Source organism: Hemiscyllium ocellatum, chromosome 28 (genome assembly GCF_020745735.1).
Source record: "Hemiscyllium ocellatum isolate sHemOce1 chromosome 28, sHemOce1.pat.X.cur, whole genome shotgun sequence".
In the NCBI taxonomy this organism is placed as follows: Eukaryota; Metazoa; Chordata; class Chondrichthyes; order Orectolobiformes; family Hemiscylliidae; genus Hemiscyllium; species Hemiscyllium ocellatum.
In genome coordinates this window covers 56,949-70,521 of record NC_083428.1, presented here as the reverse complement: position 1 = coordinate 70,521, position 13,573 = coordinate 56,949, and the positions used below count along the sequence as shown (strand labels likewise).

Sequence of the window (13,573 nt, the reverse complement as noted above, 5' to 3'; positions counted from 1 at the left end):
AATGAAACGTCGGGATATCAAACCTACAGCTTAGTGAGTAAACTTACACCCTACAGCTTCATCAAGGGGAGGTCATGCATCACAAATCTGTTAGAATTCTTTAAGGAGGTGACAAGCAAGTTAATCAGAGGGTGGGATCTTTTTGGATTTCCAGAAGACCTCTGACAAGGTTCAACACAGGAGTTTGCTAATTAGGATAAGAGCCCATGGTGTTACAGACAAGGTGCTGTCATGGATAGAAGGTTGGCTGACTTGCAGAAGGCAGCGAGTAAAGGAGTCTTTTTCAGGATGTTAGCTGGTGACCAGTGAAGTTCTACAAGGGTCTGTGATAGGACCACATCTATTCACATTGTATATTAACGAACTGGATGAAGGAACTGAGGGCATAGTACTAATTTTGCAGATGATATAAAGGTAAGTGGAGAGACAAGTAGTGTTGAGGAAATGGGGAGGCTGCAGAAAGACTTGGACAGGCTGAGAGAGTGGGCAAAGAAGTGGCAGATGGAGTACAAGGTGGGGAAGTGTGAGGTTATATGCAGACTACTCTCTAAGTAGGGAAGGACTTCAGAAATCGGAAGCACTGAGGGACTGAAGAGTCCTAGTTCAGGATTCTCTTAAGGTTAACATGCAAATTCAGTTGGCAGTTAAGAAGGCAAATGCAATATTAGCATTCATTTCCAGAGGACTAAAATACAAGAACAGAGATGTATTGCTGAGGCTGTATAAGGCCCTGGTCAGACAGTATTTGAAATATTGAGATTAGGTTTGGACCCCATATCTAAGGAAGGATGTGCTGGTGTTAGAGACATTCCAGAAGAAATTTACAAGAATGAATCTGGGAAGGAAGGGCTTGTCATATGAGGAGTAGTTGAAGATTCTGGCTCTGTACTCAATGGAGTTTAAAAGGATGAGGGGGTGGGGGGGAATCTCATCGACACTTAAAGAATACTGAGAGGTCTGGACAGGGTAGACGTGAAGAAGATGTTTCCAGTATTAGGAGAGACTAGGACCTGAGGTCATAGACTCAGAATGAAGGATAACCCTTTAGAACTGAGATGAGGAATTTCATCAGCTACAGAGTAGTTAGCTTGTGGAACTCATTGCTACAGAGAGCCGAGGTGGAAAAGTTACTGAGTGTACTTAAGATGGCGGTAGATAGGTTGTTGACTGGTAAGCAGATCAAGGGTTCTGGGGAGAAGGCAGGACAATAGGGTGAGAAACATATCGACCATGATTATTTGGTGGAGCAGATTCAGTGGGTCAAATGGCCTAATTCTGCTCCCATATGTCATGGTTTTATGGTCTTACTTCAACCAATGTTTTCTGTCTCGTGCAGTTTCTTAGTTCTAGCCACAGTGATTCTACATTTTGAGCTTTGAAACAAAAGTCACTTCTCAGGAAAGTACCAATGTCTTCTTTAAATGTCAAAGCTCGTGTGTATTAAGAATGAAAAATAAATACTTGTCTAGTCAGTAATATCTATAATCCATGCAAAAAAATCAAAAAACAATACCCAATCACTTTGTGTGCATCCACAATCCTGTTGAGAAATGAGTTCTGGGATTTCGACCTGGCGACGCTAAGGGAATACTGATATATTTCCAAGTCAGGATGGTGACTGTCTTAGAGGAGAACTAGGTAATGTTCCCATGTAACGACTTTCCTTGTCCTTCTCGACGGGAAGGTTGTGGGTCAGTAACAAGCACAGACTGTGTGAGAGACACTTTGCCTGAGTAAGAGTCTAAGTGAGTACATCTGGGCATGTGTTTGAAGTGGGAATACCACGTACAAGTAGAAAAAGATGCTTGAAGGAAGGTTTGCTGCAAGTAGAATTATAATTTCCAAAGTGAGCATTGAAATGAGAAGTGTATTGAGAGGCCAGAGACCAGAAGAAGTGGTGAGTGGGTGGGGTTAAAAGATTCAGCTCAAGAGGCCGACCTCCAATGAGACCATTGATGGAATAATGGTCATGAACCACAGTGAGTGCAAGGAAAGCAGCCCATGGTGAGTCGCATGTGTATTTCACATCTTTATGTAAAATAAAGGTCATTAGTTTATTTTTAGATCTCGAGTCTTTTCTTCTCTTTTTTAAAATAACTTTTTCAGTACAAATTGATGCTGGTGTTAAAAACTTAACAAGTTTATTGTTATTAAAGATTTTTAATAAGGTGACAGATCTATTGGAACACCACCATCTGCAAGAACCTTTCCAAGTTGCTGTCAAAGCAATCTTAGTATTAATGCAGTGGTTTCTTTCAGCAGATACACATTGCTCCCAATGGTTCCTGTGCCTTAGGCAAATTCCCTTCCAAGCTGCTGTATTTTCTGTTAAACCAAAAGCCTGAGATTTTCATAAAAAAGACATTTCATCAAATTTATTTTCAAATCTATAGGTGCCACGACGTGACTCATTTTGCTATCTCTTCTCCAACATGGGTCTTTCATCTGTTACATGGATAGACCTCATTTGCAATGTCATGCACAGTTCTTATCACAAAAAGGATATGCAAGTGTTAGAAAAAGTTGTTTGAAATGTTCACAGGGATAAGATCAGAACTGAACAAAACCAATTATTTGGGAAGGTTGGGCAACATGAAGTTCTTTTCTCTCGAAATGAGAAGCTGAAAGGGTCTTTAAAATGGCTGCACAAGTTCAGAGCTAATGGCCATAAAAGTGAGGCAGGCAGTCTGTTATCACGGAGCAGATTTTGGAAGAAGTTGTCATGGGTAGGGTATGAGAGAGAGTTGATCCTAGGCTATTGGTAAGAATATCTTTTTACTTAATGCATTTGTAATTGTTTACACTGTTGAGTTTAACACAAGACTGAACACAGCATAATCTCTTCCAGAGTCAACAACCTTGTGATGTTTTGCATCAGTACTGATGGAAGATGACCAGTTTGAAGCTTTTACTCTGCACTTCAAGCCCATTGAGCATTCAGGAGAAACATCTTCAGCCAGAGTGTGGAGAGAATGTGAAAGTTGCTGCCACAGTGTGTGCTGCCCGCCTTGCTGTGTTCTTCCAGCCTTCTGTCTGTCTACAGTGAAGAGCTGGGACAAGTCTGATTAATATTGGATCAAGTATGTTTATGCATTTAAGGAAACACTATATAAAGGTACATGGGAGAAAGAAATAGAAGATTACTCTGATTGGATGGTGAATGCTTATGTGATGCATAAACAGTATGGAGGCAGAATAATTATTACTCTGGACAGGCTTTACAGTTAACCTATTTAGGTTATTACACACCTTGAGTGCAGGTAGGACTTGATCCTGGACTTGGGACACCAACACTGTATGACACTCAGTCCTTGCTTACTGAGCATGTAAATTAATGAATTAGAAACATGGTTGATTTGTTGATGGTGGACAATAGATGGAAAGTGATACAGGTGCTTTGGTGGTGGTAAAAAAACAATTCAGTTATATTAGAGCACTTCTGGATATAAAGAGAGACCTGTATTTTAATGGTTAAAGAGGCAGAGTAACCTGCTTCCTTTCTGTAAACATTTTATAATTCTTTATATATTCTGCATATTTAAGGAAGATTAAACATTTCTTTCCCGAGCATCTCCTATCTTTGCTGTCATCTGCACATTACGCTGGAGGCTAACATCCTCACTAAGCTTTGACAGTCTGCCCATGCCAATCGCTATTACACATGCACACATGGCTTCCCCATTCACTGCCACACATGACCTTTGGGGGTCTGCAGAGCAGTTGGAGAAGAAAAAGGGAGTTCATACTAATCCCAGAACAAAGCCAATGACTTGCTGGCATCCACTTCCCACTTTAATCTGGGGAAGCTGCTGCCTTCAGGAACTGCTCTGCTGTTCCAATAGCACCCGTGACAATAGTACCACCTTCTGGGTGAACATGAGGAACCAGAAGTCCAGGCAAAGGCTGAAGCCTCTCAGAAGTCAGTCTGACCCAACCCAACAGAGGGTTCCAAGTGGAAGAATGACAGGTCTACGATAGGGGAAATCCTATGGATGGATACATATTGAAGGTGCCCGGGTGGAAAGAAGTGCTGAAACAGGAAGTCACTCTAATCATTACCTGGCCAGCAGTCTACTCAAAGTTCTCCATTCGGGATGGAGGGTGACTCTCCTCAGTCGTAGATAAAAACCCTGCAGCATGAGGAGGTCCTTAAGCAATCATTGATTATTAATTACAGGTCTACGGGTGACTGGGCTCCTTGACAGATCCCATATGTGGTAAAATTGCCACATAGATGGGAAAGTAGTGGACACAGTGCCTCTCCCTCAAATGGTTCCTGATGAAGGGCTAATGTTTGAAACGTCAACTCTCCTGCTCCCCGGATGCTGTCTGACTGGCTGTGCTTTTCCAGCACCACACTCTTCGACTCTGATCTCCAGCATCTGCAGTCCCCACTTTCTCCTCCTTTGCTGCCACCTGACAAACCATAAAATCTCTGTTTTAACCAACTGAATGTACCATCTTAAAGAATTCTTTTTTGTTATGGGATGTGACTTTATTGCCCAGACAGCACTTAAGAGTCAACCATGTTGCTGTAGGTATGGAGTCACTCGTGGGTCAGACCATGTAAGAAGAGCAGATTGCCTTCCCTGAAAGGCATTAGTGAGTCACATTTATTTTGACAACAGTTTGCAATGGCTTCATTCCCATCATTGGACTAGCTTTTAATTCCAGACTTTGTTTTTTATTTGAATTCACAAGTCACCATCTACAAGGAGAAAGATGTTCCCAAATGTTAGCTTGAGGAATTCAGGATTAGTAGCCCAGTGATCTGGCCACTACCCTGCTGTCATCTCAGTGTGTCATCAGGCTCGAGCATTTTGACTGGAATTATTTCAGGGTTAATGTGGTTTCTATCAGTAACTGTGAAGTAATCATTGCCAGTATTTAAACAGACACCAAACACATAGAGGTCAGAATTTGGACCAGACTGTCAGGATGAAGCTTCATGTGGAGTTGACAATTGTCCTGTTTCTTTGGGCTGTGAGTGGATTGACATTTTGCTGGTTGTTATTGTATTCATGACTTGTGCACCAATGAAATCAGAAATGTTTTGTTACTTTTCATAATCTGCCATTTAAGTGTTACTGTTACCCCCCAGTCCTGGTGGTTGAGGTCCAAGATATATCAGGACCAGGTCATAAGTTGTTTATGTGTGAAGTTTATCCCACCTCTTATAAACACCAATGCAAAATCTCATTAAGTCTTTGTCTTTTGCTGTCTGTAGGTTATGGGCAGGTGTATAGCTGCTGAAACCAGGTCACGTGCGCCTGTGCAGCTCGGCCTTTTCTACGAGACTCTCTGCCCAGACTGCCGTAATTTCATGAGCAACCAACTCTGTCCAACTTGGTTCAGACTGGAAGGAGCTATGAATATCTTGCTGATTCCATTTGGCAATGCCAAGGTATAAATCACAATGTATTCACTGTAAAAGTTTAAGGAGTATTGATTTTCAACCAGAGGGAGGTGAAGATCAAGAACTCATGTTACACTCGAGACCACATAATCAACAGGAATTGGAGGGTTTAATTAAATTGTTTAACTGTTTTCCAGCCAGCCAGGATTCCTTCTGTGATGTAAACCTTTCTGTATTTCTTTATAAAAGTCTGTCAGAAAGTAATGAACCACAAAACAAAGAAATATGGACGACCGAGTGTAAATTAAAGGTTGGAATTTAATCAGAGGAATTAACCTGTTCTGGGTAGGGTTTGGGTTGATGAGGGTCTTGTGGTGAGCTACAAACTGGGATCTAATCAGAAACTATTCCACCATAGAATTTTTGTGCTTGTACTGTCCCATTGATGATCAGTCTGATCACTCCAATTCTATGCACCATCACTGATCATTCTGCAGATCTCCTTTGTCAAGTAGTTATTCATTTCTCAATTGAATATTCCAACTGATTCAATATCAGGTCAGGTAGCACTTTCCAGAATACAATAACTCACTGTTTGTAAAGAACTCTTATCATTTCCTGTCAGAATCCTTGTCGATTGCTTTAAATTGTGTTCTGTGATTACAAACTCTCTTGCACCGGAAATGGAGGATATAGGAGAAAATATTTTTTAAAAAACCCTATGGTTCTGAACACTGCAATTAAATTTCCTCTTCTCATCTTTTTCCAGTGTGAATGCAATATTATCAATGGATACTTACCAGTGTCTTATAGAAATTGACTTTAATTTCCTTTATTCTGTAATTGCTTTTACTAATATATAAAATTGCAAGCTTTTGACATTAGTTCTTTAACAACCTTCAATTTGCAAGACCACCTTCAAACATGCCTGCACACACAACTCCAGGTTTCTACTCTGACACCTCCTTTAAGGTTTTGCACTGTTTAGTTTCTAATTGTATCATATTTTGCTTCCTTTGAGAACATGTAATTTCGTATTAAATCATATTAAGGTTCAGCTACATCGATGCCCATTTCATCAGTCTTTCCATGTTCTCCTGAAATCTGTTAATATCATCTTATGATTTTCTTTATTAACTTCACATTATTAACAGATGTCGCGTCATCAATCCTTGCTATACCATTTATATCCAAAGTTTGATGTTGATTTTATGCCAAATAATACACATTGGCTGGAGCTGACCAACCAGAGACCATCCAAGACTGGTTTGAGTTTTCCCTCTGTTGCTGGCAAAGTATTGGTCATTGCTATAGAATACAACTCTAACATTGCTACAAGAATAAGATTTTTTCTGGATGCGTGATTAGATTTAAGTTTGTCAGAGGAATGCAAACCTGAGGGTTGCTCAAATTGAAAGGAAATAAAGCTGATGATAGAAAGCAGGAAAATGACAAACAAATTTAGAAGGTGAAATAGCTCACAGTGGCCAGTATCCTGTCACCAAGTTCCTCTTCATTTACACATGCATTGTATGTAATACTGGTCTGGCTCCCCCAGACCCAGCTTTCAGAGTGAACAGGACCTGTGACCCTTGTGGTTTTTTTTTAATTACCCCCCACACTGCCGCCTAACTGCTGTAGTGCTTATTTTCCCCCCCTGCACCCATATTGCGTGTGTGCAGGTGTGAGACACAGTGAGACACAAGGTGCACGAATTTTATTCAGTTTCCACCACCAGGAAGATAGGAAACACCCAACTGCCCAATGACAAGCAGTGCCCTTCCCATCAAAGGGCAATGCTGTGTGATCAAACAGTGAAAGGGAAGGCAGGGGTTAAATCAAAATAGAATTGGACGGGGAAATAATGCACTCCACTCCCTGCAGCACCCACCTCTCCCTGAACAAATCCAGGATGTTGTTGGATACCGCATGCTCCTTCTCCAAGGACACCCGGGCTCTAATGTAACCGCGGAAGAGGGGCAGGCAGTCGGCCCTAACGACCCCCTCCACGGCTCACTGCCTGGACCTGTTTATGACCAGTTTGGCCAGGCCCAGGAACAGACCCACGAGGAGGTCTTCAGACCTGCTTTCTCCCTTCCGTTCTGGGTGTCCAAAGATCAGGAGTGTGGGACTGAAGTGCAACCAAAAACAGAGAAGTAGGCTTTTGAGTAAATCAAAAAGGGAGTGCAAATGCCCACACCCAATATACACATGGTCCACGGACTCCACAGCACCACAGAACAAGCAGTTGGGCTGGGAGTCCATGAACCACCGCAATCTGCGGTTGCAGGGGACCGCTGCATGCAGCACCCTCCACCCCAGATCCCCGAGAGAAAGGGAGAGGACTCCCACGTAGAGAGCCCTCTACTGGGGATCCCCACCGCTCAGTGGCAAATGGGCACGCCAAGGCGTGTCCGGATGGTGGATGAGGGAGAAGAAGTGGACGGTGTGCAGCAGCAGTCGATACAGGACCCTCCTTTTTATGTCCTTAAAGGGACAAAGCTAAAGTTCTCAGGTTGTGGGGCACCGGTTCCCGGGGGAAGTACAGGACTTTGAGGCCAATGTGAAATTCCATCCGGGCTGGGGTGAGTGCAGACGGGATTCCACCGCACGCCTGAGCAGACACTTGTGTTTATTTTTTTTCTGTTTTTTTCTTTTTTTTACACTCCTACTCTCTTTTTTTACCCCGTTTTTACCCCCACACTACCACCTAACTGTGGTCGTGCTTATTTTTCCCTAGCACCCATGTTGTGTGCGTGCAGGTGTGAGACACAGTGAAAGACACAAGGTGCACGAATCTGTATTCAAATTTCCACCACCAGGAAGAAAGGAAACACCCGAGTGGCCAGTGACAAGCAGTGCCCTTCACATCAAAGGGCAATGCTGTGTGATCAAACAGTGAGGGGGAGGGCAGGGATTAAATCAAAATAGAATTGGAGGGGGAAATAATGCACTCCACTCCCTGTGGCGCCCACCTCTCCCTGAACAACTCCAGGGTGTTGGTGGAGACCGCATGCTCCTTCTCCAAGGACACCCGGAATCTAACGTAACCGAGGAAGAGGAGCATGCAGTCGGCCCTAACGACCCCCTCCACAGCCCGCTGCCTGGACCTGTTTATGACCAGTTTGGCCAGGCCCAGGAGCAGACCCACGAGGAGGTCTTCAGACCTGCCCTGCCTCCTCCGTACCAGGTGCCCAAAGATCAGGAGTGTGGGACTGAAGTGCAACCAAAAGCAGAAGCGGAGGTTTTTAAGAAAATCAAAAAGGGAGTGCAAATGCCCACACCCAATATACACATGGTCCACGGACTCTACAGTGCCACAGAACAAGCAGTTGGGCTGGGAGTCCGTGAACCACCACAATCTGCGGTTGCAGGGGACCACTGTGTGTGGCACCCTCCACCCCCAGATCCCCAAGAGAAAGGGGGAGGACTCCCGCATAGAGAGCCCTCCACTGGGGAGACACTTGTGTTTTTTTTTAACCCCCACACAACCACCTAACTGCGGTAGTGCTTATTTTTTCCCCAGCACCCATGGTGTGTGTGTGCAGGTGTGAGACACAGTGAGAGACACAAGGTGTACGAATCTTTATTCAATTTCCACCACCAGGAAGATAGGAAAACACACGAGTGGCCAGTGACAAGCAGTGCCCTTCACATCAAAGGGCAATGCTGTGTGATCAAACAGTGAAGGGGAGGGCAGGGACTAAATCAAAATAGAGTTGGAGGGGGAAATGATGCACTCCACTCCCTGTGGCGCCCACCTCTCCCTGAACAACTCCAGGGTGTTGGTGGACACCGCGTGCTCCTTCTCCAAGGACACCCGGGCCCCAACGTCACCGCGGAAGAGGGGCAGGCAGTCAGCCCTAACGACCCCCTCCACGGCCCGCTGCCTGGACCTGTTTATGGCCAGTTTGGCCAGGCCCAGGAGCAGACCCACGAGGAGGTCTTCAGACCTGCCCTCCCTCCTCTGCACTGGGTGCCTGAAGATCAGGAGCGTGCAACCAAAAACAGAGGAGAAGGTTTTTTTAGAAAATCAAAGAGGGAGTGCAAACGCCCACACCCAATATACACATGGTCCACGGACTCCACAGCACCACAGAACAAGCAGTTGGGCTGGGATTCCATGAACCACCGCAATCTGCGGTTGCAGGGGACTGCTGCGTGCAGCACCTTCCACCCCAGATCCCCGAGAGAAAGGGGGAGGACTCCCGCATAGAGAGCCCTCCACTGGGGAGATACTTGTGTTTATTTTTTTTTTCCCCTGTTTATTTATTTTTTTTTTCCTATCTACTACCGCCTAACTGCGGTAGTGCTTTTTTTTCCCCCAGCACCCATAGTGTGTGTGTGCAGGTGTGAGACACAGTGACAGACACAAAATGTACAAATCTTTATTCAATATCCACCACCAGGAAAATAGGAAAACACCCGAGTGGCCAGTGACAAGCAGTGCCCTTCACATCAAACACTCCTGTTTGTTTGGTTTTTTTTAGGAAAAGTAGGAAAACACCCGAGCGGCCTGTGACGAGCAGTGCCCTTCACATCAAAGGGCAATGCTGTGTGATCAAAACAGTGAAGGGGAGGGCAGGGACTAAATCAAAATAGAGTTGGAGGGGGAAATGATGCACTCCACTCCCTGCGGCGCCCACCTCTCCCTGAACAACTCCAGGGTGTTGGTGGACACCGCGTGCTCCTTCTCCAAGGACACCCGGGCCTAACGTAACCGCGGAAGAGGGGCAGGCAGTCGGCCCTAACGACCCCCTCCACGGCCCGCTGCCTGGACCTGTTTATGGCCAGTTTGGCCAGGCCCAGGAGCAGACCCACGAGGAGGTCTTCAGACCTGCCCCCCTCCTCCGCACTGGGTGCCCGAAGATCAGGAGCGTGCAACCAAAAACAGAGGAGAAGGTTTTTTTAGAAAATCAAAGAGGGAGTGCAAACGCCCACACCCAATATACACATGGTCCACGGACTCCACAGCACCACAGAACAAGCAGTTGGGCTGGGATTCCATGAACCACCGCAATCTGCGGTTGCAGGGGACTGCTGCGTGCAGCACCTTCCACCCCAGATCCCCGAGAGAAAGGGGGAGGACTCCCGCGTAGAGAGCCCTCCACTGGGGAGATACTTGTGTTTATCTTTTTATGCTGTGTGAACAATCCCGAGTTTTTTTTTTAAATTAACCCCCACACTACCGCCTAACTGCGGTAGTGCTTATTTTTTTTCCAGCACCCATGGTGTGTGTGTGCAGCTGTGAGACACAGTGAGAGACATAAAGTGCACAAATCTTTATTTAATTTCCACCACCAGGAAAAGTAGGAAAACACCCGAGTGGCCTGTGACGAGCAGTGCCCTTCACATCAAAGGGCAATGCTGTGTGATCAAACAGTGAAGGGGAGGGCAGGGACTAAATCAAAATAGAGTTGGAGGGGGAAATGATGCACTCCACTCCCTGCGGCGCCCACCTCTCCCTGAACAACTCCAGGGTGTTGGTGGACACCGCGTGCTCCTTCTCCAAGGACACCCGGGCCCTAACGTACCGCGGAAGAGGGGCAGGCAGTCGGCCCTAACGACCCCCTCCACGGCCCGCTGCCTGGACCTGTTTATGGCCAGTTTGGCCAGGCCCAGGAGCAGACCCACGAGGAGGTCTTCAGACCTGCCCTCCCTCCTCCGCACGGGTGCCCGAAGATCAGGAGCGTGGGACTGAAGTGCAACCAAAAGCAGAGGAGAAGGTTTTTCAGAAAATCAAAAAGGGAGTGCAAACGCCCACACCCAACATACACATGGTCCACGGACTCCACAGCGCCACAGAACAAGCAGTTGGGCTGGGAGTCCGTGAACCACCGCAATCTGCGGTTGCAGGGGACTGCTGCGTGCAGCACCCTCCACCCCAGATCCCCGAGAGAAAGGGGGAGGACTCCTGCGTAGAGAGCCCTCCACTGGGGAGATACTTGTGTTTATATCTGTCAGCCAGGGCTCTCTGATTGGACCAGATTAACAGCCTCAAGCAGGGAATTCCTGTTATATGAGGTCCACCTGGCTGACATTATTACAATCACTACATCCCTCCCCCTCTAATTCTAAGGATGTAGACCTGTTCTTTTACTTGTTACATCTCCTGGGCTATGTTCGCACTGGATCTGTTCCCTTTGATTCAGCTTCAGGTACGGGCAGTGTATACAGGAACGTAAACTGCCTCTTGCACCCAGAGTGTCTCAGAAGAAATTCATCCTCTTCTTTGGGTGGTAAAGGCATTGAGGTTGCGGCATCCACTGTGTCTATCTCAGACTCAGAGGTTTCTTCAGAGCTTGATGGAGCAGCAGAACCCATGGATGGTGATAGACTTTCTGGCTGTTCTGAAGGGATGGGTATGTTTTGCTCTTTCTCCATTTGTGAGTTTACAGCTTTCATGTGGTACATGTTCAGAACCGTCTTGCCTACCCGAACTTTGTATGTCATGGGACCTGACCTCATTATCAACCATGCCACTTACCCATGCCACTTACCCATGCAAGGTTATTTCTGTGCGTTTGGCACCAAACTTCATCCCCTGAAGTAAGCTGCCTCTCTCCCTTCAAGGAGTCTTTTATCCAGGATTGGTATCCCTGATGCTGTTTCACCTAACCCCCTTTTCCATCCAGGAAGATCAGATTTAATCTGATACAGAGTCTTATCCCCATTAACAACTCGACTGGAGCTATCCCTGTAGTTGCTTTAGGATGGTCTGATAATCAAATAGGAACCTGAAAGTTTAGTATCGATTGATACTCTTGGCTGTTTGTTTAAGGCTGCCTTCAAAGTTTGGATTGCTCTTTCTGCTGGACCATTGGACAACGAACGGTACAAAGCTGTCCTTACATGCTGAATGCCATTAGACTTTAGGAAATATTCAGATTCTCTGCTGATAAATGATGGCCCGTTGTAACCAATACTTCTGGGAGTCCATGTATTACAAAAGATGCTTACAACTTTTCTATTATCATCCCCGTGTTCGATGAGTGAACTTAATGCACAATCAACCACTTTGAGTGCGTGTCTACAATGACTAAAACGTTGAGCCCCATGAAAGGGCCCAGCATAGCTGACATATAACAGATTCCAGGATTTATCCGATTATTCCCAGAAATGTAGGGAAGCTGCTGGTGATAACTTTTGTCTTTGTTGGCAATTCTGAACACTTTGTTGTCCCACCAACCTAGCTATGTTAGGATTCAATCCTGGCCACCCGACATAACTTCTTACCAACATCCAGTGGCTACCTTTGCTTGGGACAATCACTCTTGCTCTACATTAGAAAATTACACCCTTGAAGGTGATCTGGTCTTGCTGGGTCCCAGAAGGTTTCAATGCTGGTTGTGATGGCCTTTTATTACCCCCACTAACACCAGCTGTTTTAGTTTTGCCAGGATGGGACCTTTTTGAGTCTACAGTCTGATATTGTCAGTGGTGACTGGAAGGATGTCCAGAAAGTTTAAAACCAGAATGGACTCTTCTAGGGAGGCACGACCGGTGGTGTATCTGCCAGTGGGAAGTGGCTCAAGGCATCCACGTTTGCTACTTGGCTTCCCAGATGGTGTTTTAATGTGTAATTATATGCAATTAGAATGAGAGCCCATCACTCCATTCGCCCTTTCGCATTGCCTTGTCCTCTTTGAATAGCTCTAGCAAGGGTTTGTGACCTGCCAAGGTATTGTGGAACTTGCTAATACCAAAGATGACCACCAAACTTTCCTTCTCTGTCTGGGCACATTTGCACTCTGCATCAGCTAAAGTCCAGGAGGCATATGCTCTTCAGTATTTCTCTCCACTGGTCCATCTATGAGCCAACACTACCCCGATACCGTACGGGGAAGCATTGCATGTCAGCATCAGATCTCGCTTGGGATTATACTGTGTAAACACTTCAGATGATGATAGCTGCTTCTTCACGCCCATCTTGGCTATGATGCCATTTCCAAGGCTGCCTCTTTTTCAATAGCAGATGTCAGAGTGCCAGGATGGAGGCCAGGTTACGTGTGAACTTGTTGTAATAATTCACTAATCCAAGGAAAGACCTAAGCTCTGGTACAAACATGGGAGCAGGGCACCTTTGATCACCCTCACTTTATCTTCCAATGGGTATAACCCAGTCTTGTCAACTTATAGCCCAAGTAGACCAAGTGGGGTGCCTGGCACACACATTTTTCCCTTCTAAGGCATGCACCTATCTAAGGACTGTGTCCA

The 13,573-nt window shown here is 45.7% G+C and overlaps 1 protein-coding gene across 1 annotated transcript in view; it reads left to right on the top strand.

Moving 5' to 3' along the window:
* Positions 1–3,014: 3,014 nt before the first annotated feature.
* Positions 3,015–13,573, top strand: part of LOC132829115 (gamma-interferon-inducible lysosomal thiol reductase-like) — a 62,137-nt gene continuing 51,578 nt past the window's right edge. The window contains exons 1-2 of the mRNA XM_060846438.1: positions 3,015–3,080; positions 5,228–5,404. Coding sequence (XP_060702421.1) covers positions 5,231–5,404 — 174 coding nt within the window. The 5' untranslated portion in view covers positions 3,015–3,080; positions 5,228–5,230. The remainder of the gene's footprint in view (positions 3,081–5,227; positions 5,405–13,573) is intronic.